Raw genomic sequence first — 26,626 nt, forward strand, 5'->3', positions numbered from 1 at the left:
GGCCCGGAAGAGTAACTCGGGGTAAGCGCGTCCTGTAAGCTCCAGGCAGGACCCGACAAACAGTCCCCACGGGTAACGCTCAGTCCCTCGCCAGGGTCGCCGGGCGCAAAGGAAAATCTGTCGCTCAGGTGCTGCGCCCCAAGCGCTCTAGCACGCTTCGCGGTCCGCGTTGCGGGTGGGGTCGCCCCCACGCCGCGGGCTCTCGAATCCCACCAAACACTCCGTTTCTAGGCTCCTGTCAACAGCTCCGCGCTTGCCAGGGGGAAAATATAACCCCCCACCCACGATTGTCTTTCGAGCGGGCGTCGCGCCCTTGGGACCGGTCCCCGGCTCGCAGCGCCACCGGTCCCCGCTGCGCCCGCGCCCTGGAGAACCCCTCGGGGCTGGCACCGGGCGGCGGAGCCCGGGCTCACCCAGGAGAGGTTCACCCCCCTACCCCGCGCCGAAGAGCGGACAGGCGGCGGGGACTGCTGGTCACCAGAGCCCGGGGCGCTCCCGGGCCCCTCGCGGCGACCTCGAGTCCTGCAGCGGGACGCGCTCCGCCGCCGGGACACCTGACCGAAGTCTCCGCGGGCCCTGGAGCCGCCTGCGCGTGGGGAATGAACGAAAACAATTCTAAATGGAGAGGAGGAGAGGAGTAGGGAGCCCCGGCACCCGGGAACACATCGAGAATGAAGATCCTCAAAGTCGCATTGTGAGCCATGTCTAATACCAGGCTCTAATTCGGCTTCTTGCTATTTTCTCTAAGCGCCTACTCAGTCCTCCAGGTGTGTCCCTTCCGTCCGACTTGAAACCCCTGCCCAGGGGCGCGGGTCCGCTTGCAACCGCGGCAACTCGGGCTCCTGGGCGAGCAGCTCTGCAGGGAGCCCGCCGCGACTCCGGGCCGCCTCCAGGTTTCCAGCGAGATGTCACCAGCCCCAAACTCGGTTTCGGAGAAGGCCATCCGCGTCTATAATTCTCAATCTCCCTCTCTTGCTTTTTCCTTCCGGCCCCGCGCACACCAGTTCAGAGACAAAATCGTGGGAAACCGGTGCCACCGGGCGGTTGTGGCCGGAGCCGTCCCGGGCGCCGAGACTGGGTGTGTGGGGGGTCCCCCTCGCCCACCAATTCCAATTTAACACAGAAGTTCGTACTGATACTGATTGGAACAGACTCGGAGGTTGGGAGCCCAGGAGAAGGGAGGCAAGCCACCCAATAAGCGCGTGTCTTCGGGGCTCCCCGAACCCTAAGCGTCGTGCAGGACCCAGGAACGAAAGCCACACTGCCGGGAGCATCGGGCGACCAGAATCCTCGAGTGGGACTGACCGCCGGAGGGCCCGCGGGAACCCCGGGATCGCGCTGGCCCTTCCGGCGGCGAAAACAGTTCATAAACCTTAAAACAGAAAAAAGAACGCACGCTTTTGGGGGATTGCTTTTTCATTTGTATAATTTATTACTGGGATAACGGTCAGGGCAAGGGTCAGGCGTGGTTTGGGATCTCGTAGGGGCGGTCAAGTGTGCGGTTCCGCGCGGGCCCAGAGCGTAGTGAACTGCAGGGGAGGCCGCGGGTCCTTGGGAAACCGGGGAGAAAGACACACGGGTCCTTGGGGCGCTGGCTCTGTGGCCCGCAGCCTCGCGAGCCTCAGCAAGGACTTGACTTCTTTCCGGCAAGAGACCTAGACGCGCCTGCTCCCCGGGTTGCGGGTTGCGCGCACGGGACCCAGCCCAGGAGGTGCGCGGGGTCGCGTCCCGGAGGAGCGGCCCAGACCCGGCCCGCGGGCGGGGGCGGCGCGCGCTCCCCGCACCGCGCGCACACCCGAGCGCGCACACTCGGCACACACACCTGGAGCTCTTCCCAGGAGGGGGGCGGGGAGGAGAGCCAAAGCGAGTGTCTTAAAATAGAGAGGCTGGCAGAGGAGCGCGAGACACCGCGAGGCGGGAGGAGGCGAGCGAGAGAGGCGGGCACGAGGCGTGCAGGTCCGAGGCCGGCTTGCACGGGCGGACTGGGCGGGGTGGGCGCCGACGCCCCTCGGCGCGGCTCAGCACCGGGCCCCGCAGGAAGCGCACACTGATTGACAGCTGCGCTGTCCCAAAAAGGCTCCGCGAAGATGCTGATCCGCGGGTGGGTCTAGACGCGCGGCCGGCGCGCCCGGTGCCCGCTCCCCTCCGCGCTCCTCCCTTGCCCGCCGCCTCCCCGGGCGGCCAAGGAGCGGGGCTGAGGCCCCCGCAGGCGCGCCAGCCCCCGCGGCCCCGTCCGGCCGGCGCTCTCCCCGGCTCACCATGCACTGCCACGCGGAGCTGCGGCTGAGCTCGCCCGGCCAACTCAAAGCAGCCAGGCGGCGCTACAAGACTTTCATGATCGACGAGATCCTTTCCAAGGAGACCTGCGACTACTTTGAGAAACTTTCCCTCTACTCCGTTTGCCCGTCGCTGGTCGTGCGACCCAAGCCCCTGCATTCCTGTACCGGTAAGACGCCCCGCTGGGGGTGGGGGACTTAGTGGGGTGCCGTGGTTTTCGCGCGGCTGTGGGGCGCTTTCCCGCCTCCGTCCTCCCACCGGAGGGCGAGGGGATTCTTCTCCCGTGCCCGTGCCAGGGGTCTGGACTCGTCAGCGGCGGGCAACGCCAAGGCGTCGGCGACCTGGGACGGGCCAGGCAAGGTGTCGATCGCAAGGCTGGAAGTGGAGCGGAGGCGGCGGGCCCCTAGCAGCGGCCGCTCGTGCCACGCCGGCGACCCTGCTCGCGGGAGAAAGCCTCCTCCTGCCCAGCGCCGCTGTGGTTTTCGGTCAGAAAGTTTAAACACTTGACCCGGTTCCCCGCCTAAAATCACCGTTTCAGGAAGTGGCGTCGCTCCCCTGGAGTTAGCTTGTCCAACCTCCTCTTGTCTCCACTGGGAAATTTACAAGTAAATCGGTATCCTGAGCTTCTCAACAAAATCCTGAAATCATTGAACTTTACCTAAAAGGATCTCCCTCTGGGGCAGTGGTTCTGGAATACGTGGCCTGTGATGCCCGCTGAGCAGGTCACCCCCTTTTGTTTTAAGCGACTGAAAAAAACAACAGTTATAACAATAAAAACAGTCTTCACGTCTGGGTTCCTCTAACCACAAGGGCCTAACTAAGACCACTAGGAAAGATTAAAAAAAAAATTTAATAAATATATTGAAAAAGTCGTAGGTTTATGTGGAAAGGAAATCCGAAGGTATTTAAAACTTTGAGCGCATTAAGAGAAGCTCCAGGTTTCAAAGTGCCCTGGCTGTATAAGGTTTTAGGCTATGGAAAAGCAGGTATAGAAAAAAAAGAAGTTAAAACAGTTTTTATCAAAAACAAGTGACCCCCTGTGCTTTCAACTAAAGGTAAAAATTTAGTATTTCCCAACTAAAAGAAACTTTGAGGTTATGTTTGTTGCATGGGTGCCCTGAAATAAATAATTTTGTTATACTTCCGTTGAAAAAGTAAAGTGAAGAGCTAGCAGTGTTTTTAAAAGACTTTTTTTTTTTTTTAACTTTTAGGCCAGAAGCTTCTATTGCACAATGCTTAGAATCCTAGATTTTTCTTTCAGTTTGATGAGTTGTCCCTGTAGGAAAATCAGTTCATAATGTATGTAAATACTTACAGCAAAGTTCTTTGAAAACCAAGTTGTTTCCATATGTATTTGGTTATGAAATGAATACAATATTCAGGTATGCCTTCGTAGAATAAATTTTATCTGTAAGGTAGAATTAGGCCTGATAGCCCATAACAGTATGCATGCAATACTAAATTTTAAGGACCAAGAAGTATATGAGACAAGAAACAAATAAAAAAACTTTAGAAATAAGGTAGATATCCTTGATGTTTATATTTTTACAATTATGTGCCTGCCATGTGTGTATAAACCCTTGAATGAATAGTCTCCGTGTATATTAGGTAGGGGTGGTAGGCTGAGTCTTGTACTGAGCGTAAATCATCACTTGCTATAATAACTCAAACCTCTCTGAGGAAAGAAAAGATTTAATCACAAATTTCAATGCATCCTGCTACAACATTGCATTCCTGCAGGACCCTCGGACTAAACAGAAAGATTCTCAGCATTGAAGTATAGCACAGGGCCGGCAAAATTTTTAGTGACTTTGCGGTCTGTGTGGACCCGAAGGCAGATTTTCCTGGCTTTTAGCAGTTACAGAATTGGATCATAGCAAAAACATGCTAAAAGAAAAAAGGAAGAGTAATAAATAGCCTCAGAAAACAGTGATCCAGTCATCAATAGGGGCTGGGTAAGTTCTGTGTTTCACTGAGCCTTGTATGGAAATAAGTCAGAGGAAAAAGGTGATTCATATGCAGTTTTGAGAATGTATAAGGATGAATTGCACGTGTATCACGAGCTAAAAGTTTTGCTTGGTCTTGTGCTTTTGAAGTTCATTGATAGTTTGTGTGAAAGGGTGGGCTGTTGGTAATGGTTTTCTTGCCTTGTCATTCCAGTGTTTACTTTCTTTAGATTGTTCTTTTGAAAAATGTCGTGATTTTGTGCTAGTTGAGATTTAAAATATAGAAACTGGGATTTGCCAGTGGAATGAAACCCATAAAAACTGGCTACAATAGTCCATACTTTCAGGTCATAAGCCTTTAGTGGGTTTACGATTACAGTTAAAGCCTTACATGTATTAGATCATCGGAATCCCATTAGTGACTTCTCAAGGGTTTTGCAGATACCACACTTTCAAAGCATTTTTGTTGTTTTTAACAGTTATGTTCAAGATCAAAAATCTTAGCCTAGATAAATTTAATCTTTTTTTATTAATTAAAAAATGGCATTAAGTTACTGGCATTCTGCATTCAATACAACTATGTGTGTGTGTGTGTATATATATATATATTTTTTTTTTTTCCTGATAGAGATAAATATTTAGCACTTTTGGCTGAACCGATGTATAAAAAGTTCAAATCAAGGGAAAAGCATACATTGTAATTAAAGTTACTGAACTTTCTCTCATCCTTCAGTTTGCTGTTATTAAGATTTAAATAGCTACCAAAAGTGAACTTTGTCAGGTAATGAAATAAGAAAATAATGAAATAAGATAAAAAACCAAGAAACCAAAAAAATGTTACTACCCTGCACGATAAGTATATAAAATTGGGGTGAAAAAAAAAAGCTACAGCATTTAAGAAACCTCTACATACTTAAGCAGTCCACGTTGTTTAGATTTAGTAATCCAAGTGCCACTTTATGGTACTGAATCCCCTCGGGCAGAAGAGCATGTATTCACGTAAATTGAGAAATGGAAACATTTTTCATGAGGCAGATGATCACCTGACAGAAATTTATTATTAGACACTGTAACCGTGATGGAATACTCAACCTCCAGAAAAATTGTTGTTTGTTGTAACAGGCCCTTTCTTATTACAAATACAGTCATTTTAGGCTTAGAAGGCTGTCTCTAAATTCATGTAAGTTTCCCAAGAGATGTTCTATATCATGTAATAGGCAGTGAGAAAGGGAATCCTATCCTTTGAAGCCAAACTGAAGGAACATTTGTCATTAGATTTAAAATAAAATTTAAGAAACCAAGCCCAAAGAGAGCCTCGCTTTGGAAAAAATTTGTTACTCGGACCACTGATGAGGTGTGAAATATGTTTAGGATTTATTTAGTGTATAACACGTTGGTGGTTGTTTTCTTTTTTTAAATCTGGTAACCGTCATTCTCATTGAGAATGGAAATATATTGCCATTTAGAAATCACGAGCTACCTCTCGTAAACGTTAGAACGTGGTTGACAGTGATTAAAGGCCAAAATGGAGGTGCAGTTGAGGATATCATACATAGTACTTAACCCTCGAGTGCATTATTTCATTTTCCTGGTTGTTGATTAATGCTTTTTGGTGGAAGTTGCCCGAAGAAATCTGGCTTCTCAGAATGGAGTATAGTGCAGAGATCTCGGCAGGTCGTTGTTGAAGGCTCTCTCTTTCAGTTTGATCTTTAGAGACAGGCAGAGTTGGGAAAAGATGAATAGCCTGCTTCACGAAAACAAGGCTACAGCCATTTATCCTAAGATCCATTGTCTTGTGGATACTGAGAAGCCAACCTACTGTGCTAATTACTTACAATTCTATTATAGTTATTTATACTTACAACCTAGAATTACTCTAGACGCGCACATGTGCGTTCTGCGGGGGAAGGTGAATGTAGCTATTTGGACATTTTGCAGCCTGTGACCAGCACATGGCTTTTAATTAATCCACTGAAACCTACAGGCGAATGTCTTTGTCCTTCTCTGGCGGGACGGTTCTGTTGGGTCTCCTGGTCACAGTGGCCAGCCTTGGAGAACTGACTGTTGAGGTCCGGAGCTGGAAGGGACCACAGAGATCACAGACCAATCTCCCTCAGCAGAATATCTCTTTTTTTGTGAAGCACTAGGGTCACATCAGTGCTTAGACACAGTTTTAGTCCACGCTACACATAGCCATCCTTCTTTTTAGGGTACTCAGAAATCAGGAAGACTTTTCCAAGTTGGTTACACACCCGGGAGAAATCCGTGCAGTCACACCCAAGGGACAGTCAACCAGCCAATTAAAAGGGGCACTTGGGGAAGGGTGTTTATCTTAAGAGGTGGCACTGAGAACATTTTATCCTTTGGTGGGTCCAAGAGAAACACGTACTCTGGGTTGGTGTCCTTGGGTTCATTTTTATCACAAAGATTGGGTGTCATCCCAGTGAAAAAATGAAAGGAGGTGGGGACATGTGTAATGACTTCTCTGGGAGTGTGGCAGCCAGCTACTGCTTCATGGAGTTGGCCCCAGAGACGCCCCAAATCTCAGTGCGGTCTTCCAGTCTGAGACTAAAACCCGTAGGATCTTGGGAACCTGAGGGTAGGGGACTGGAATGTGGATGGAAAAACGTAAACTGGAGTTCGGGAGAGTGGTCATTACAACACGCATCTGTATTTCTGCCAGAAGCAGATAGTTTTATTAGCAATTATTCATAACTGCTTCTCCTGTTCCCATTCTAAGGGTAAATAAACCGAGGGATGCCCAGGATATAGGACTCATCGAGGGTCAGAATATATTTGGAGCGGGGCTCTTCAGGCCTCCTCAGCTGTTGTCTCATATACTCCTTAAATTTTATGACTGTTTGTTCAACAGACACTGAGGAGCTCCTCAGGGGTCAGTTTTAACCGGTGAATGGAGTTCATCCGCAAGTTCTTCTTTGGTTCTGATTTCCCTAATAACCAGGGGAGAGTGATTTGAAATTTAGTCCCCAAGTTAAAATGCCTCTCCAAATGTCTGCAGTCTTCAGTATCATTTAATTCAACAGTTTCGCTCAGCAGATCTTCCTTCTTGCTCGGTGATGGCATTGTTAATGAGTTCATTACATTTCAGTCTATTCTAAATCTTGACTCACAGTTGGGATACTTTACAAGTTCTTCTCCTCTCTCTGTAGAACCACTGCCAAGCCCTTCTTTGTCGTTCTCTAGAATATATTGGGCAGTTTGGAATTGGGATCGGGGAACATTGTGACAATTTAATACTTTTGCTCACCAGATGGAATTTTCTGTTTGAACTCCCCCTAAAGGGTGTCCTCGCCAGGCAACTTGTCACATTAACCTCGTTAAATACAGCCAAAATGAAACGGTGTTTATGGTACCTGTTTTATGAAGCCAGTCTGCCGGTGTTCTTGTGGGTTGTACTTCTGGATTGAAACCGCATTTGGATGTAAGCATGGACTGTATAAAGTGGCTAGTTGTAACCCACCTCAAGAATCGAAGTGAAAAGATTGTTAGGTTGAATAGGTCCCAGGAATCTGCAGGAAAAGCAGTAAGGATTTTAAAAGGATGTTAAATTGTAAGGAGAGATTAAACTAAAAAACAAAAACCTACAAAAGGAAGGAATAGGGAAGAAGAAAAAGAGCAGGTTTCCCTGGAACTCCTGTAGCTGCTTGACGGAGCCTTGCTGCATGGGCCAAGCTAAGGGGGCATCTGAAATTCATGTCGGTGTATGGATAGTAAGTGGCGACGGTTGATTTTACTTAGATACGCACGGACACCCTTGAAAACAAGAGACCCAGGGCCTGGGCCCTGCCCCACATTCAGCATTCACTGTGGACGACTGAATACATGTCAGGCCAGAAGCATTTTTGGGTGCCATTTGCACTTCATTTTTGAGGTCTGGCAGGAACAGAGATGGAAAGCTAGGTAGGCCACGCGAGCTGAGGCTCCCTCATTGGTATGAAGCCCATGAACTTGTATGGGTGTCGCCCCCGCACCGCCGAACCCTCGTCCAGCTCCAGAACCAAGTGCACTCGGGGTCCTGTGGCTAAACCTGCCGATGGACTCTTCGCTGGAAAGTGGGACTCAAGGGCTGCCACAGAGGGCCACGGGGATTGCAATGACATGTCCAGATTTAAGCCTCATTCGCCATTCTTCCTTGGGTAATGCTGTCACCACGCCCTGTTGCCCTGTCGCCGAGTCGTTTCTAGTATGTCACCGGAGCTGAACCCCACTCTCACAGCTTCCTCACAGATGGCTGCCCGGAGCCCACAGGGGCTCACGGAGCTGTCAGGAGCCAGGGCCACAAGTGACCCGCTTCCCTTAGCCGCAGGAGCAGAGAAGATAAGGGGACTGCGGGATATTCAGGGGGAAGGCTTCCCACATGTGACAGGCCCCTAGGGGCCACCTCTCCGGTGCCTGCCCCTGTGTTAGCGGCCTGTGACATTGGAATGGCTTTTCCTTCCTCCACAGCACAGATGACAGGATGAAAATTGGCATTAGACTATATTAATAACGTGGTTCGGAGCAGAACCTTGTATCAACTTGGTGATATTCACAAAGTCAGTGGTTCCAGAAAGAGAAGTTTGTGTGTGTTTGTTTCTTTTTAACCAGAAAACCTCTGCAACCCCTCAGGATTTAATGTATTTTCATTGTGGCTTAAGAACAGTTAGAAAAAAAAAAAGTCTTGTTAAAATGAATGCTCTAAATAAAAACACAGTTAATTTTCCATTACAGTGTCTAATTACTCATCATCACCAGGGCATTTTTATATGGCAATTTAACTTCTTGAAAGTGGAAACTTGGCACACGTTTAAGGAAGAAAGCAGTGCTCCTAGATAGGTATCAGAAGATGGTCTAATTATGTTTGGGCTGGGGTTGACTCTTACACATGATTGCTCTGGACAAGATAGGGGGATAGAGGGCCTCTTTCTTTAGTTGCAAAGGCAAGTCTCTGGTTTCTTCAGTGCCCGTTGAAATTGAATACGGAGGGAGAGAATTCTGAACGTTAGATGATGTGCAAGTACATCTGAAAAGGGACCCTGCCAGTCACCGGTGGAAGCTGATGTCAGGACTACTTGATAGGGCTGGAGGACAGCTATCTACGCTTTCTGACTCCCCTAGCAGAGTTCATAAAGATGAACATGGCCTTTCTCCAAGGAAAGGTCAAGATACGACTGAATAGAAGCCAATCTGGGAGGATCTCCATACGAAACTAGATATGTTAAGAGTCCAAGCAGACAAGCTTACGTCGTTCCTTTTTATTGCATCCCACTAGCTTACCAGCATGTCCCTAAGAACATATTCTTCTGGATATTGGGGATAGATAAGCATTCCCACAGTGTGCATCGAACAGGATTATCTGCTGCCTCGGTGATGTCAATGTCATTATTAAAAAAAAAAAAAACCTTATGTGCGTGATAAGTGATGTGATGATTTTCTTTTCGCTTTTCTAATTCAAGGATTGCTTATGACGTGTGGGAAAGAGGAATGGTCTAGGGCTTGGTGGAATCTTAGGAAGTTGCAGCTGTATTTCCACCCCAGGAATGCCCAGCAGAATCCCTAATACTGATTCACCTGCCAGCCTCCACCACCCGCTTCCCTCTTCTCAGAGTTCTTTGCACTCTGTAACTTCACCTTTGTCGAAATTCAGGATTATGGTCATTTCACAGACAATATCACAGCCACTTGTGTATCGAAGGAAGTGTAACGTGGCAGTTCAGTTTAAGTGATGTCTAGGAGAATCGACTTTGTACACTTCCCTCATGGTACCTTGCAAACAACTGAGTCCTGGTATTATGTCTTCTGTGGTGGGGGAACAGCCTAGGCAGAGAGGGTTGCCGGGATTCCTCTTCCTGAGTCCTTCTGTATTTATCTCAAAGGCAGCTACAAACTTGGGAGAAACGCTAGAAATACCGTGAACCCCTCGTCTTCACTTTTGTAACAATAATGGAAAGAGCGACTATTTTTTTTTTTTGAGTGCCTCTCATGTCATAGGCATTGGACTAAGTGCTTTAAGATCAGCTAGAGATCTTCCCTAGGAGGTAGGTAGTATTATTGCCATGAATGGGGAGCTGAGAAATTAAGTAACTTTCCCAAACACAGGACACATAAAGATCACTTACAAAGCAATAAGAAGGCAAATAGAAAAATTTGCAATTCCTAGAAATGAATACCTAGACAGTAAAGATGAAAGGATGTTCTTCTCTCTCCCTGGGAATCAGGAAAACAAATTAAAACGAGATACCATTTCACAGCCATCAGATAGGCAAAAATGAAAGAATCTGCCACTATTGATTGATGACAGCGATGTACAGTGATTGGCATTCTGATACACTGATGGTGGGAATATTTTTTTGGGTACAATTCCTTTGGAGAGCAGTGTGGTAACACCCAGTAAAGCTGCAGATCCGTGCACGTCCTGCAGCTCAGCAGCCCCACCTCTGGGTTGATGCCTTGAGAAAACACTATGTGTGTAAAGGGACACATGTTTAAGAATGGCCATTTCTGTGTTGTTTCTGATAGTGACAGATCTGAAACAGTCAAACCCTTCTTCAGAAGGAAAAAGGTTGAAAACATGTGTGCAGTGTTCATGCAATGAAAGTCTATGTAATGAAAATGAATGAACCAGAAAATGAATGGACCAGAAAATGAATGGACCAGAGCCATATTCTACATGTATGAATATGGATAAGTTTTAGAAACACAGTGTTGAGGAAAAAACCAGTTGTAGATTGATACTTACAGTCTGATACTATTTATATCCCGCTTGAAAACATGCAGATTAGTATATTGTTGAGGGAGGTAAGTGTATGGGGTGAGGAGGGCTACCCACAGGTTTTTATTTTCCTGTGTCACAATTTATTTATTAAGGAAAGGAAAGGCCTGATGTGACTATGGCTAAGCATTAAGATTTTAACAAGGCTGGGTCATGGGTATACAGATGTTCATTACATTATGCTTTGTACTTTTCTGTATGTTTGAAATTTTTCATGATATAAACATTGAAAAATGATAGTATGGGAGACCTCACACGTTCACAAAGCTCTTGATTTTGCGGAATGCTTGATGGCTTTCTTAATAGCTTTTCTGTCCTGAAACAGAAGCTTTTAAAGGCAGAGCTTGTTGTACACAACCTCACAGTAGGGAAATAAGAACACATTATAATTAGACACATGTGTACAACTCTCACTAAAACAACCGCTGTAGCTTCTGTAATTGGTTCTTGGATCTCACTTACCTACCCTGGCTGGATGGGGATACTATTTATCACCAAGATAGCGGCTGTTCCTCCAAGTGATACTTTGGCAGATGAGTAAACATTCTCTGAGCCGGGCACGAGGGCTAGAAGGGTGGGCACTGGAGCTAGAAGGGGTTTGCTCCGTGAAGTATTTGTTTATTTCATATATATATCAATATTCATACAAGCAAGAGTCATTAGGTTTTTTTCTCTTCTCAATGATGTTTAAGATCACAGAAGGTGTCTTTTATTGCATCTTGCTTTTGTATCTATTTGCTGAGATGGTATACCGCCCTTGGCTTTTGACCTGTGGTCCATTGCTTTTGACAGTTTAACTTAAAAAAAAAAATTGTCTAGGGACAGCTGTGAATACCAAAGAATCTAAAAATGTTCAAATGTAGCTTATTAGCAGGGAAGAATGATGTTGGTATTGACGTATAAACTGGCTGTGTTCTCCTTATTCTTTGGAACCGCGATTTGCTATGAAAACTTTGATGTGTGGTAGCAGGGCTTGTTAGGAAGGGACGAGAACCGTTACCGTGGAAATCCCAGAGAGCTGTGTGTTAGGGATAATAAAGGGCCATCCTATGGTTTGAAGAAGGTAACCTAGATCGTGTTACTCTACCGTGACATCTGCGGTGGCAGGTGCTTTGCTCAGTCTATCTTAACAGCTAGAACCTTTTTCGTTTCTCTGCAAAATAGTTCCAATTTAGAAATAGTGCTCCAAGACATTTTGACCAAAAAGGTGGCTTTTGGGAGCTTTATCCTTTTGTGTCCCTTGAGAGGGAAAATACTCTCCAGTGTGGGTGTAACAGTTTGTACAGTCAAGAGTTGGCCAATGTGTTCCCCTTCCTAGACCACCCCCCCTGTCTAAATATGGCGGACCCTTGAACAGCACAGGTTTGAGCTGCGTAGGTCTGCTTACTCACGGATTTTTTTTTTTTTGTGGATACATACAGTACAGCACCGTAGATGTATTTTTTTCTTCCTTATGATTTTTTTCTTAACATTTTCTTTCCTCTAGCTTACTTGTTTGCAGAATACAAGATATGTGTTAATTGTTGATGTTACCAGTAAGGCTTCTGGTCAGCAGTAGGCTGTTAGTAGTTAAGTTTTTGGGGGAGTCAGAAGTTCAGTGGTGTTTTTTGAGCGCACCCCAAGCCCCTTATTGTTCAAGAGTCAACTGTCCATACAAAGAAGCAGATCAGTGCAAGCACCACCCAGACCATCTGCAGCCCGTGTCCTAGAGCTTTCTTCGGTGCTCGGCAGTGGCAGCCACGGTCAGCAGGAATTAATGACCACATCTAGAGGCCTGTGGCCAAATTGGACTTGACTGAAGGGACAGTGGATCTGTCAGATTTGTTGCCAGTGAACAGACTTTCACGGGTTGCAGGAGCAAGTCTGCAATTTATCTGACCCGCATAGATACAATGCAATGGCTGGAGTAGATCAGATGGACTGCAGTTTTCACCGTGTCTTGCTCAGTCAACCTTCTGGATCTTTTCAGTGGAATCTTATCCCTCATAAAATGGACTCGCTGGGCTGGAGGCTGCAAATGGAGAAAACATTACGAAGAAAAGTGCCAAAGAGCTGCTGTGCGACTCTCTAAGTGAGACAAAATGCAGAAGGACTTGTTCTCGCGACCCGTGGAATCCGTTCACTGGCAACAAATCTGAGAGACCCACCTTGGATCTTCTGTTTGGAACTACTTGGGAAAGAACGGGCAAGGACTTAGAATGTTTACGGTTGCTTTTTAGAAGTTTCACTGAGGGAGAGAGATAGGAACACATTTGACTTCAGTTCCAGTCCAACTCCTTTTCTTCTCATGACTGAACATTTTATTGGAATAATTGGTAAATCACCCCAGAGAAGGTTGTTTGGGAAGATCTTGTTAATTTTGTTATCCCTGGATATCATGGCAACTCATTATTGCTCTTAGCACGTTAGACAGCTGTGTAACTTGGAAGCGTGTTTTCAATCCTCGGTTTAGAGCACAGCGTAAAGGAACGTTCTGTTGGAATGCTGGTTTGGTTTTTTTAAACTGGGACATTGAGCCTGGGCAGTTGGAACAATGAGCTGCACAAACAGAGTGCATTTCACTTTCTAGGTAACTGCAAAATAGCAAGAATAACGATAATTATAAATGGTAACCCTGTGGCAGATACGAGATCCTTGCCCACATGAGGGCATTCAAGTTAACGATATAGTTGTTGTGATCACTGCTTTTCCGGTGAGAAAAGGGAAACTCGGGGAGACGAAGAAATGGCAACCAGGTCATGTGAGTAGGTGGCACAGTAGAGATTGGAACTCAGGTCTGTTTCTTTTGGTATAAATCTCCATACTATATATAGTCATACGGAAATATGCAAATTAAAAGTCAAGCTGGTCCCTTTCCATGGGGGGGGGTCCATACAGTATAGAAAGCAAGGTCCGATGAACGTGAAGGAATTTATTTGGCACCTGTTAACTCCCTTACGCATATTTACAATCACTTAGTATGTGCCAGTGTGTTTCCTTTCCCCTGATTATTTGGGTCTCTGAATGATTCTAGATGAATTCTAAGAAGCGGTGCTGTCTTTGGAGGAAGCGGGAACATAGACCTCCTGCCTTCCGGTGCTGTAATTCTGAACTCATGTCCTTGCTCCTGGGTGTCCTCTTCAGTGTGACATGACTAAGGCTTCTTTGGTCATTTTGCTTCCATGGGCTGTGGTTCTCTCAATAAAGCTTTTCTGTGGGGCTCGGGTGGAATTCCCATCCATCCATCCATCCATCCATCCATCCATCCATCCATCCATCATCCATTCATTATTGTGCACCAGAGAGAATATGCTTAACCACTAAATGACAGCCTTGAGAGTTAAGACTTGGAATGTTTTTCATGAAATACTCGCTATTAAGTTTAGCGGGGGAAAAAAATCTGGCCACTTGTTTGGCATCACTTCAAAGGTTAAGAGACTAATTTGTTTCATATTATATGTTGTGGAGCTTGGGGTGGGTTCTGGAAATTTCTGTTTTTAAAAAAGGTTATAATGATTATAATGAAAAGTCAAGTTTGGGAACCACTGTAGTGTAGATAACAGCCTAATGGTGAGATTGATGTAATTTGTACCCCACAACTCAAATACAGGAAGCCATTTAATGGAATGACCCTAGGGGATGGATTTTGAGTCAGATGGTCCTGGGTTTGTGTGCATTTTATCGTTTATTTGACCTTCGGCAAGTCATTTAACCTCTCTGACACTCAATTTCTTCATCAATAAAAGGAAGATAATATTAACTGCCTAATGGGGTTAGTCATGTAGGTTAAATGAGATAATGCATATGTGTAAGTGCTCAGTAATTGATAGCTTCTATTAAAAATAATAACCTTATAATCATTACCACATCTTGGTTGACTGAAGCACAGCCCTTTAGAGAAAGATCGCTATTCTTGATGAATTAAACTCAAGAAAAACTAAATATCTTTAAAAAAACCCACTTCACTCCAGGGCATTTTTGTGAGTTATGTCATAGCACTGAGTGCCTCTTAAGGCCTCTTGCAACCTGGGTGGTCTGTGTGCCAAGGTCAAGTCTTCATGAATAGGTATGTTTGATTCCCCCACCTTCCTGTTTTATAATACAAATTCAGAATTTTGTAAATTCCTAAACGCGTGGCACAAACAGGTCAACACGACATCGTCACAAAATGTGCTTTGTCACTTCATTCTTTTACAAGAGTTGCTCGGGATTAATTACCTGTAAGAAATGTTTCATCATGCAGCTGTGTATCACAAGAACTGTTGCAGAAAAGTGGCAGAATTTCCCAACAAGTTTGAATTCTTTTCTTCTTTGAAGAGTACAGTTAGGGATAGTCTTTTCTTGTGCAAGAGAATATGAACATTGTCTTATTTCAGAGTACTGAGAGAGAGAAAAAAATCAGTTGTGATCTTTTTTAATTGGCGATGTGGAAAAGGTAGCAGGATGGGAAACAGTTGTTGTTCGAGTATATTATTGGGTCTGTGATTCACAGGGAGTTCCAAATAAAGCCCCTGTTTTACAGCTTTTAAATTGCTCATGGGACTAGTTTGAGATCGCATTCTAAGTGGTCATGGTGGCTGTTGTGTTGAAGGAGCTGCATGGACAAGGGTCTGATGTGGATTTCTCCTGGAATTGTGTTTCTCAGCTGGTCACTGCTATCTTAGGAGGTCCAGTATCTGCTAATGAAGTACTTTAATCGATGAGTCCACTCCATACGGTGAAAAAAATTCTCTTGATGAGGAGTCCTCCCCTTCCATGGTGTGAAGGAAGCCCTGATGAAAAGGGTGGTGCATCTCTCCCACCATTTATAATGATGATTCCTGCAAGCAGTGTCTGGTGACATCATCCAGGCTCAGTGGTGGGGGAGGGGCAGTGGAGGCAGGTGGAGTAGGACGCGTTGGTGTGTCATCATGGCCGCCATGGAGTGGGGCTGATTGGTGTAGAGAGGACTCACCTGGTTCCCTAAGTTCCTCAGGACCATTGTTGGAATAGGACTCAGCGGGAGATACGGATTTTGGGGCAGCCTGTTGAGAGTATTCTGTTAAAGCTATGAATCTGGAGAAGCAGTGTGCGTGCATTTATAACCCGGTAGGAGGGGAGTAGGCAGAAATGGGTGAGAGGTGGGAGGCGGGGTGTGAGAAGGAATGCCCGCAAATGGGGAAAGAAGAGTCAGGGGTCAGGAAACAGGTTGAACTGCTGAAGCCTGAAGCATGGCTCCTTCACCACCTGTGCAGCACGTGCTGTCCCCAGTAGGAAAACAGATTTAAAAATGAGAATGGAATATTTCATTTTGGAAACTGCCCTGTGAGTACCTGCTTATTACCAGAGGCGTTCCTCGTTGCTGACAGCAGTTGATGACTTCTGATTGGGCAGCGGCCCGCCCAGCCACACATGTTGCCTAATTATCATATATATTAATGATGTGTTGAAGAATTTCATCATCCGGGGTCACAAAAGATCGTTATTATTATACGATACTACAGTAATCATATGCGTGCAGGGCCAGGCAGGAACTCACGCGTCCTTGATGTAAAGAGGCCTATGGGAGCAGGGTTTGCAGTGCAGATCCTGTCGGAAAACCTCTCTTGGGCCCTTCGCTGCCTCCGTTCCAGGGTAATAACACGCATTATTGTGTTTTTCTGGACAGGGGCGGGCCACATTTGGCCTACACCTGTTTTTCTACTGCTAGGAGCTGAGCATGGTTTTTTTACATTTGTAAATAGAAGAAAAGAAATCAAAAGAAGAAGAATATGTTGTGCCCCGTGAAAATCACACGAAGTCCAGGTATCTGTGTCTGTGAAGTGTGATGGAGGCAAAGCCACGCCCATGTGCATATCGTGTTTGGTGGCTTTGTGTTTGGTGGTTTTCACAGGGCGACAGCTGACGGGAGCGGTGTCAGCAGAGACGCTATGGCCCCCAAAACCTAAACTCTTTACTGTCTGGCCCTTTACCGGAGAAGCTCGCAGGCCCTTAAACTAGACTACTGGAAGCAGGGTTCCTCAGTTGGCTAATAAAGTTGTTACTGATCCATAATAGATGACGTCATCCTAGTTATTCTAGGCCACAGAATCCTTCCTTTGATTCATCACGGACCAAGGTTCTGTTGTCATCTTATGATGTGTGAACGGCCTTGCAAGTGGGAGTTTAGTGGGGAATTTTGCAGGGCCTCTCTTAAATTGAGACAAGGCTCTTAGGACTAAGGATGCATTTCTAAACCTTTCTAGAAATAACACAAGGTTTTTCTGCACCAAGAGAGGGGTTAAAAAATATAAAAATAAAATAAAAATAAGGTGGTCAAGATTCAGCTGAATGCTGGGGACTTTTCTTTGCTGTCCCAACCCTCAACTGGTTTTCCCAGAGGAAAGCGATGGATGACAGCTTGTAGGAGCTCGGAGTATCAAAATTATGGACAGTTATCCGTTTGAGGTATGGGTGACATTTTATAAACTTCTTATTTGACTTGAACTTATTGTCCACCCCTGGAAATACCAGCAGTAATAATACAGCCCCACCTGGGAGGCTTTGCCTGGTTGGATAAAGCCCTTGATTATGGTCGCACATTCTGCTGTGGAAATGCATGCCCGTCTGTATGTGCCTTTGGAAGTTTCAACTGTTCAGGGTCAGGGGCTCCCAGACCTTTCAAGAAGGACAGAGCATGATTCTCCTGGTGCCTCGGTGCACTCTTACTTTGTTTTCGGCACTTGGGTCAGGATGAGGCTTCTCGTGTCCCAGGCAGCCTTCGAGCTGATGAAACCCATTGGGAAGTGGGAAGTGGGAAATGAATCTGACTCGTGATAACTTCCGCCCCATCGTGTGTATCCAGCCACTGGGCTGAGAATTCTGCAGATGTTGCCCTTACCACTAAAATGGACTTGGCGGGGGTGTGTATGCTGGAAGGTAGGTTCACTCGAGAAGAAGCAGTCATTGATGTTGGTAGGTAAAATTCGACCTCAAAGAGAAGCATGTGTGCTACATGCAACCTCTGATGTCTTATTCCAAGTGGAGATGAATTTGGCCAAAGGATAATAATAACCATGAGAAACAAAATAAATATAAAAACAAAAACACATATAAGCAAACACTTATTTAATACTGTGTGCCAGGCACTGCTCTGAATGCCTTACAGGAAATAATGAATTAAATCCTGCCACCATCGTATGAGAGACTATGATTCTTTGCACTTAAAAATGAGGAAACAGAAATAGAGGGACAGATCTCTTCTTGGGTGGCATAGTATGGTAGAAGAGAGGAAGTCACATTTTAGGTGATTAGAGATGAACTACATTAGGGGATAATCTCAAGTTTCTACCATGCTAATACAGACTGTGACAAAAATGATTCTCAAAAAATACGGGTGCCAGAGCAGAAGATAAATCCCAACTTTGTCACACATGGGGAGCTCTGTTGCTAAATTGGGAGCTTAGACTCCAGAAGAGTTTCTTATTTTTATTTTTTATTTAAAAAAATTTTTTTAAAGATTTTATTTTTAGGTAATCTCTACACCCAGTGTGGGGCCGGGACTCACAAACCTGAGATCAAGAGTCACGTGCTCGGGCGCCTGGCTGGCACGGTTGGAGGAGCGAGCGACTTTTGATCTCCAGGTTGCACGTTTCAGCCCCGTGTTGGGTATAGAGATTATTTAAATAAATAAATATGTATTTTAAAAAAAGAGTTGCATACTCTACCGACTGAGCCAACCAGATACCCCGAATTTCTTTTATGAGCCAGCCAGATACCCCAAATTTCTTATCTTTAAAAGCAATGCTGGGTACAGAATAGATTGTAAGCAATTTTGTTTTCAATTTCTGATTTTCTTTTATTACAACTCATTCGATTTTCCTTATCTGGTTCTTTATTTCCGGGCTATACAACTGTCCCTGGAATGACTAGGACGTGTTTTTCCCCAAGGAACAGTGAACTTCTTGGATGGCTGAAGTCCTAGGGAGTCTATTAGTGTCCATATTTGCAAAGGGAGCTAAAGATGGACGCATTCAGTATTTTACTCATTATGCTTTACTGCCTTAGGTGCTGGTCCAGGATGAATATAATTTAACTCAAATTTATCTTATTGTTAATATCGGGAAAAAAATTAAATGTGAGTAGATAAAACTATTTATACGATATACATACAGTGTAAAGAATGACAGTGCAGTGAACACCTGTGTACCTGCCATTCAGTTGAAGGGAAGGACATTTCTTCTGCAGTGACCCTGTGCCCTTCCCTGATGCTGCCCCCCCTTCTTTTCCTCCATTAGAGGCAACCAGTGTCTCAGCGCTCTGTTCATGCCATGCTCTTCTCTGTAGTTTCACCATATGTTTGTGTCCCTAAATCAGAGATTGCTTCGCTTTTCATTTTTGAACCTGATATAAATGCAAGTGAGCCATGTGTATTTTTGGTGACTTGTGTTTGCATGTAGCATTGCGTTCCCAAAGTTCATGTATGTTCTATGTAGCCGCAGTTAGTTCAGTTTTTCACAGCTCTGTGCTACCCAGCGTCTAAACGTAATGCAATATATTTACCCATTCTGTTGATGGACTTTTGGGTTGTGTCCAGTTCTCATTAGAGATAGTGTTGCTTTGCTTTTTTTTTTTTTTAAGATTTTATTTTTAAATAATTTCTATACCCAATGTGGGGCTCAAACTCACACTGAGCTCAAGTGTCGCACACTTCCCACTGAGCCAGCCAGGCGCCCCCGGGGTATTGTTGCTTTGCGCATTTTGTCAAATGCCTTTTCTTAAAACCGAGTGATGAGGAGGACTCACTTAAATAGTTTTCCTATGAAAAGGATAGTCTTACAGTTTTTTGAAAATGGCAATACCTATTTTTTGCACAGGTAGATATAGTTTTTATTTGGGGACACAGACTGCATATTTAATGGATTTATTTTTAATTGCTTTTTTGGTTAACTTTTCCCCAGAATTGACAATGATTTGTATATTTTCTTTTCTAAACAAATCGAAACATTTATTGTAAAAAAAAAAATCACTGGAAAATAAGTCTGTCCAATTTTACAGTAGAGATAATATATATATTTTAATAAGTGTTTGAAAACACTAAATTTTAACTAGAATGTGAAGTACTTTCTTCTGTAAGCGAAACGTGAAATAAGCTTTTGTCATCCAGAGCAGCCAACAGCGAACAGTGCAGTTACTTAGGTAAGATGGTCTTTGCCCCACCCCTGTTTATTTGGAGACTAGAAAAGAAATGTTTAATTTGCACATTTTTCAACTGAAAAAGGTAGTCCTTAAGAACTTTCTGAAATGATCTGCAGAATTGTACAAAGGCACAGAGGTTTAAAGCAGGTAAGAATCCACAGTCCACTCCGCTGTTTTTGACTGGAGAGAGAACCAAAGCCCAGACTGACTGAGTTACTTACCCAAGATCACAGTGAGGCCTTGCTAAGCCTTTTAAATACAGCTTCTCTAAAATAGCTCTATGAACCTGAAGTTCCACTGGTGAATCAGCAGCCAGCAGCGCCTGCTCACAGTCCTGTTTTGTACTTCATTGTATCTTATTTAGCATAATTTAAAAAACAAAATCGTCAATGAAATCTATCATGACAGTGGAAGGTTTGATTTTTCCCATTGTTTCTCCCCACCGTCAACTGTGCTGACCCCAGAGCGATTGTACTTCGTTCCCAGAGCCTGGCTTCTGTCCCTGACAATATTTCCATTGTCTCGTGACTCAGCTGCCGCCACCCACGTTCGAGGAGAAGCACTGAGCTTGAAGAATCCCGCTGTTGGGTCAAGGAGACCCGGCACAGGGCACCTTGTGCCCAGCTCGGCTGCACACGGGCCTGGGGCTTCGGCCTGGGGCTTTCCCCCTGAAGGAAACTTTGCGGGAGAGATCTTAATGAGGTCATTTGCATTAGACTGGGTTAAGGGGCAGTGAGTTCCAGGCATGTGCTTGGAATCTCCCCAGCCCTCCCGTCACACCCCTGCAGCGCCCTGTCCAGCCCTCTCCCTGTGCCCCCATCCAGAAATAACCACGGTTCAGCACGGAGGGACATTTGCTCCCCTAATCTTCCTGGGCTGGTGAGCTCTGCATTTTCCAGGGGGATGGGTGGGGAGGGCGTGGGTGTGACTTTTTTCCTCCTTAAGGACAATCTCCAAAAGCTTACAGTCTGTTTTAAGAACGGCACAGGAACGCAGTGGGACTTGGAGACACACTGCGCTGCTCATTGAGTGGGTGACAGACAAGCGGCTGTGCTTTTCTTGGCCTCTCCCTCCTGGACTGGGAAATGGGTGTGCAATAGCGCGGGTGCTCCTGGATTTGCTGCAGACACTGACCGAGCTAGATCTCCTGAATCGCATGTGGACAGCTCTGAAATAAAATTAAAATGCATCTATATCTATATGTATATATCCTACATGTGTCCTTATGTTTCTGTATCAGAAAGCCAGGGAATGCATCTGAGAGTCGGAGGTCACAGGGATTGCTTGATGCTGAACATGTCACACCAGCTGGCCTCTATCCCTGCGCCCGCCTCCAGCAATACCTGGCTGAGCCAATAGACTGTACTGAAATTTTGTGTTTGACCGTCTCTCCTGTGGCGCTGAGTTTCCATTGGGCAAGAATTGTGCCTTATTCATCTTTGTGCCCCTAGCACCTACCATATTGTGGGTACTTAAGAGGTCCGGAAAACAGTGTGGTTTTGAACCTTACTAAAACTTACTGACCCCGAGATTTGTCTCTGTCTGGTGTTTCCTTCCAGCCCTTGTTTTACTCTAGGCTCACCTTCTCCCTGCTTTCTCCACGCAATCCATCTTTCTCTTATCTAGGGACCATCTCGATCCTACACCTCCAATTTTCAGATGTTGCTCCTCCTCCCCGGGCCTGCTTTTTTTTGGGGGGGGGTCTAAGAATTTATAATATGCAGCTCGTCACACTTGGCTAATAAATTTTATTATCTGGAATTGTCTGCTCTGGTGTGTGAATCCTTAAATTAAGCCCTTATTATTTACATTAAAGTGTCTGCTGTTGTTTTAATTCTCTAAGTTCCTATTGATTGTACTTCCCCACGAGGGATAATAGTTCATTTCAAGTTAATCTACAAGACTCAAGTGTAACCTACTGGGGTGGGGGGATAGGAGCTCCATGGCAGCTGTTAAACAGTGCATAGCAACTCCTCACAACAGCTTAAACATGAAAAGGGAATGGGAGTAATAGAATATGCTGGAATTTGATGAGGACACCGCGTGCTAGAGGACATGGGATTGAAACTCGCAGTTGTAGACAATGACTATGCCTCATAAGGCTAGAGCCCCTGAAGCCTTAGCCCCACGACGCCCCAGAAGAAAGGCTGGTGGAATCATCAGCCAGGTTCAGCATAGCTCAGGGAGCTTTACACTCTGTTGTCACACAACATTCGTTCCTTTCTTCCTTAGTTAAATTTCCGTATAATAGAGACCTAGAGTTCTTGCCACCTTTGTGTCCCATAAAGTTAATGATCAGAATAATTGCAAAACCTTCTAGGACTTTGCGGGGTAAAAAGCACTAAGAAACTGAAAGAATTAAGTCACCTGGTATATAAAACTGGTATTAAACGTCTTTGCATGAAAGAATCTATCCCATGCTGGCAGTTATTAGAAGATGCCCTAAAATGTTCATAGCATCATTTCGGAGTGGGACCCATTTGGAAATAAAATTATTAGTGAACTCGCTTGCCTCTTTTCATACACAGGAAATTGTACAAATGGCCGTGATTTTATCAGATTTTATTCAAATCAGATTCTAAACCCCCCCCCTTTTCTTAAGATTTTATTTATTTACTTGACAGAGAAAGAGTACAAGCAGGGGGAGTGGCAGGGAGAGGGAGAAGCAGGCTCCTGCTGAGCAGAGAACCTGACGCGGGGCTCGATCCCAGGACCCCAGGATCATGACCCAAGCCGAAGGCAGACACTTAACCGACTGAGCCACCCAGGTGCCCCAGATTTTAAACAAGTTGATCAAAAATTTACAAAGTCTGCATTAAAAACTTTAATGAGTTAATAACAATGAGATACCACCTCACGCCTGTCAGAATGGCTAAAATCAAAACCACAAGAAACAGCAAGTGTCAGTGAGGATGTGGAGAAAGAGGAACCCTCGTGCACCTTTGGCGGGAATGCAAACTGGTACAGCCCCTGTGGAAAACAGTATGGAGTTTCCTCAAAAAATTAAAAATAGAGCTACCCTGTGATCTAGCAATTCCACTACTGGGTACTTACCTGAGGACTGTAAAAAACCACTAATTCAGAGGGATATATGCACCCCTATGTTTATGACAGCATTAGTTACAACAGTCAAATGACGGAAGCAGCCCAAGTGTCCATCCGTACATCAACGGATAAAGAAGATGCGGGCGCACGTGTGCACCCGTGTGTGTGTGTGTGTGTGTGTGTGTGTGTGCGCGTTTATAAAATGGAATTCTGCTCAGCCATACAAAGAATGAAATCTTGTCATTTGCAAAAACATGGATGGATCTAGAGAGTATAATGCCAAGTGAAATAAGTCAGCCAGAGAAGACAAGTCCTGTAGGATTTCACTCATATGTGGAATTTAAGAAACAAAACAAGTGAACAAATAAAAAAAGAGACAAACAAAAAAAATAAACTTAAATAAAGAGAATAAACTGGTAGTTGCCAAAGGACAGGTGGGTGGGGGGATGGATGAAAAAATGAAGGGAATTAAGAGCACATTTGTTGTGATGAGAACTGAGTAATGTATAGAATTATTGAATCACTATATTGTACCCCTGAAATTAACATAACACTGCATTAATTATACTGGAATTTAAAAAAAGCTAGTGAATTAAATGTAACTCTTAAATGATGGAGTGATCCACAATGAACTTTCTGATTAAAACAAAGAAAAGGCGGGGCTCCTGGGTGGATTAGTCAGTTGAGCGGCCGGCCGACTCTTGGTTTGGTTCCAGTTGTGATCTCAGGGTCCTGGGATCAAGGCTGCATGAGGCTCCACCCTGAGCAGGGAGTCTGCTTGAAGATTCTCTCTCTCCCTCTGCCCCTCCCCCTGCTCACGTGCGCAAACTCTCCCCCCCAAATAAATAAATAGATCTTTTTTTTTTTTAAAGATTTTATTTATTTATTTGACAGAGATAGAGACAGCCAGCGAGAGAGGGAACACAAGCAGGGGGAGTGGGAAAGGAAGAAGCAGGCTCATAGCAGAGGAGCCTGATGTGGGGCTCGATCCCATAACGCCGGGATCACGCCCTGAGCCGAAGGCAGACGCTTAACCGCTGTGCCACCCAGGCGCCCCTAAATAAATAGATCTTAAAAAAATTAAACAAAAAAACCCCAGCCCTTATTGTTTCAACTAGAGTTTGTTAATAAAAACCCTCAAGCACTTACCCCCAGGTGTGATGACAGAGCGTCAGAGTCTCTGCCCTCATTCTTGTGGGAGATGCGGCGGAGTAAATACGAAGTCACGGGTACGATACAAATGGCACATTCCGTGAGGGGGGTAGGTCGGTGTGCTGAGTGGCCCCTAACCCAGACAAGGACTGGGGCAGCCGTGAGGGAAGGCGCAGGGAAGGCAGCCTCTAAGCTGAGGCTTCCAGGATGAATAGGAAGAGACAGACGTTTCTAAAATGAGCTCCTTTTCCTGAATGTCATAGCGAATAGGATTGAACATTATTTTGATGGTTGAAGATCTTATGACCTTTGGGGCAATTATTTTTATCACCAGTCTTTATGTTGCATTGTAAGTGTCATTGTATAAAATATTAGTAGAATATTAATGATAATACTGTCTGAAATGCCTCTTTGTAAGTTGTGTTTTAAAAATAAACCCATGGAAGGCCTGGGTGGCTCAGTTGGTTAAGAGTCTGCCTTCTGCTCAGGTCATGATCTCAAGGTCCTGGGATCAAGCCCTGCATGGGGTTCCCAGCTCAGCAGGGAGTCTGCTTCTCCCTCTGCCTCTGCCCCTTTCCCTGCTCCTGCTGTCTCTATGTCTCTCAAATAGATGAAAATAAAATCTTTAAAAATAAGCCCACAGAGGGGCACCTGGATGGCTCAGTCAGTTAATGACTGACTCTTGATTTGGGCTCAGATCACCATCTCAGGGTCCTGGGATCAAGCCCTGTGTTGGGCTCTGTGCTTAATGTAGAGTCTGCTTGTCCCTCTCCCTCTGCTCCTCCTCCCACACTCATTCTCTATCTCTCTAATATGTAAATAAAATCTTTAAAAAAAATAAAAGTAAACTCACATAAACTCAAACTTGTGTAATGGGACAATGCAAACCATTAGGGTAAGTTGTGTGTTTCCTAATCATGACTCACTGTTGCTTCAAAAATCCTCTCTTTTCATCATTACTGTCTTATGGGGTCAGGATAACATCCATGTCTCTTGATGAAATTAGGGCTTTGTTTTACCAGGAAAGGAGGCTCGTTTTTTTTACAGAGTTTACTTTTAATTCTGTCATGAGCTCCTGGAGTGACTTACGTTCCTAGAGTAAGTAGTTACGTTCCTAGAGTAAGTTGTTTCTCTTCTTTTGAACTTTTCTTCTTCTTTTTTTTTTTTTAAAGATTTTATTTATTTATGTGACAGAGAGACAGCCAGTGAGAGAGGGAACACAGCAGGGGGAGTGGGAGAGGAAGAAGCAGGCTCCCAACAGAGGAGCCCGATGTGGGACTTGATCCCGGAACCCCGGGATCACGCCCTGAGCTGAAAGCAGACGCTTAACAACTGCGCTACCCAGGCGCCCCTGAACTTTTCTTCTGAACGCAGATAACGTGTTCACTGGTGGTGTACTTGAAGGTTCGTCAATATCAACAAGGAAACTTAGGAAAATGCAAAAAATATAATTGCGTGCATACACATTTGCCTGTTCCAAGCAGATTCTCAATAAATGTTTGCAGGAGTAAATTTCATTGAGACTTTAACCATTCACAGTTCATTGCAAAGCATTAGAATCCTAGTTGCAACAGGTGAATTTAAAAAAAAAAAAAGTGTATCATTGCTGTTCCCTTGGGCATTTCAGAACTTCAAGTGTGAGTATTTTGATTCTGGTTCATGGATCATTTGGTTGGGTGAGTTCATCAGAATCTGTATGGGAGCCCAGCAAATGTGTTATTCACCCTGTTCAGAACACAGTTGGGCACTATTGGCAAAAGCCATCTTTGATTCCAGGTCTAAATAAGTGGCTTATAAAACCTTGAGAGAGCATGGCGCCCATATTAGGGTTTGTGGGAGAAGGGGCCTGTGTAGATCTGAGTTTTCTTGTTCTTAGAACCATTGGGATAACTGTGTTGTTCCTTAGTGACAGCCTGGCTCAGAGAAAATCCTGCCAGACTACTTTACCTACCTAAGCTACCCTTTGGGGATGGCAGTTCAACTGTAGGGATATTTTCAGAAAGAGAAAGAGCATGACCACGTTTGTCAGTAGCTGCTCGAGGAATATCATGGCGGATGACCTGTATGGTGGTCCGTGTACCTACGCGATGGCCGCTGGAACAGCCCTGGCTGCCTGCTAGATTAGCCCATCAGTGTTGCATTGGTCACAGACGGTGCGTCAGCCTTGTAGTCTCCCCAGGAGGCCACCGAAATAGCCAGCTTCCCATTTGGATTCCTGTTCTCATGGGAAGACTTTCAGATTGACTAAGGGGGCAAAGCGGGAGGACAAGAGAACAAATTTGACTGGAAGTCAGCTGCT

At 45.1% G+C, this 26,626-nt stretch overlaps 1 protein-coding gene across 2 annotated transcripts in view; it reads left to right on the top strand.

The window, feature by feature from the left end:
- Positions 1 to 1,851: 1,851 nt before the first annotated feature.
- Positions 1,852 to 26,626, top strand: part of BARX2 (BARX homeobox 2) — a 74,058-nt gene continuing 49,283 nt past the window's right edge. The window contains exon 1 of one of the 2 annotated variants that reach the window (XM_002912690.3): positions 1,852 to 2,446. In XM_002912690.3, coding sequence (XP_002912736.1) covers positions 2,260 to 2,446 — 187 coding nt within the window. In that variant the 5' untranslated portion in view covers positions 1,852 to 2,259. Of the gene's footprint in view, positions 2,447 to 13,267; positions 13,311 to 26,626 lie in introns of those variants that run through there. The other variant, XM_034666076.1, reaches the window with a different exon arrangement.

The sequence above is a fragment of the Ailuropoda melanoleuca genome, chromosome 8 (genome assembly GCF_002007445.2).
Source record: "Ailuropoda melanoleuca isolate Jingjing chromosome 8, ASM200744v2, whole genome shotgun sequence".
Taxonomy (NCBI): Eukaryota; Metazoa; Chordata; class Mammalia; order Carnivora; family Ursidae; genus Ailuropoda; species Ailuropoda melanoleuca.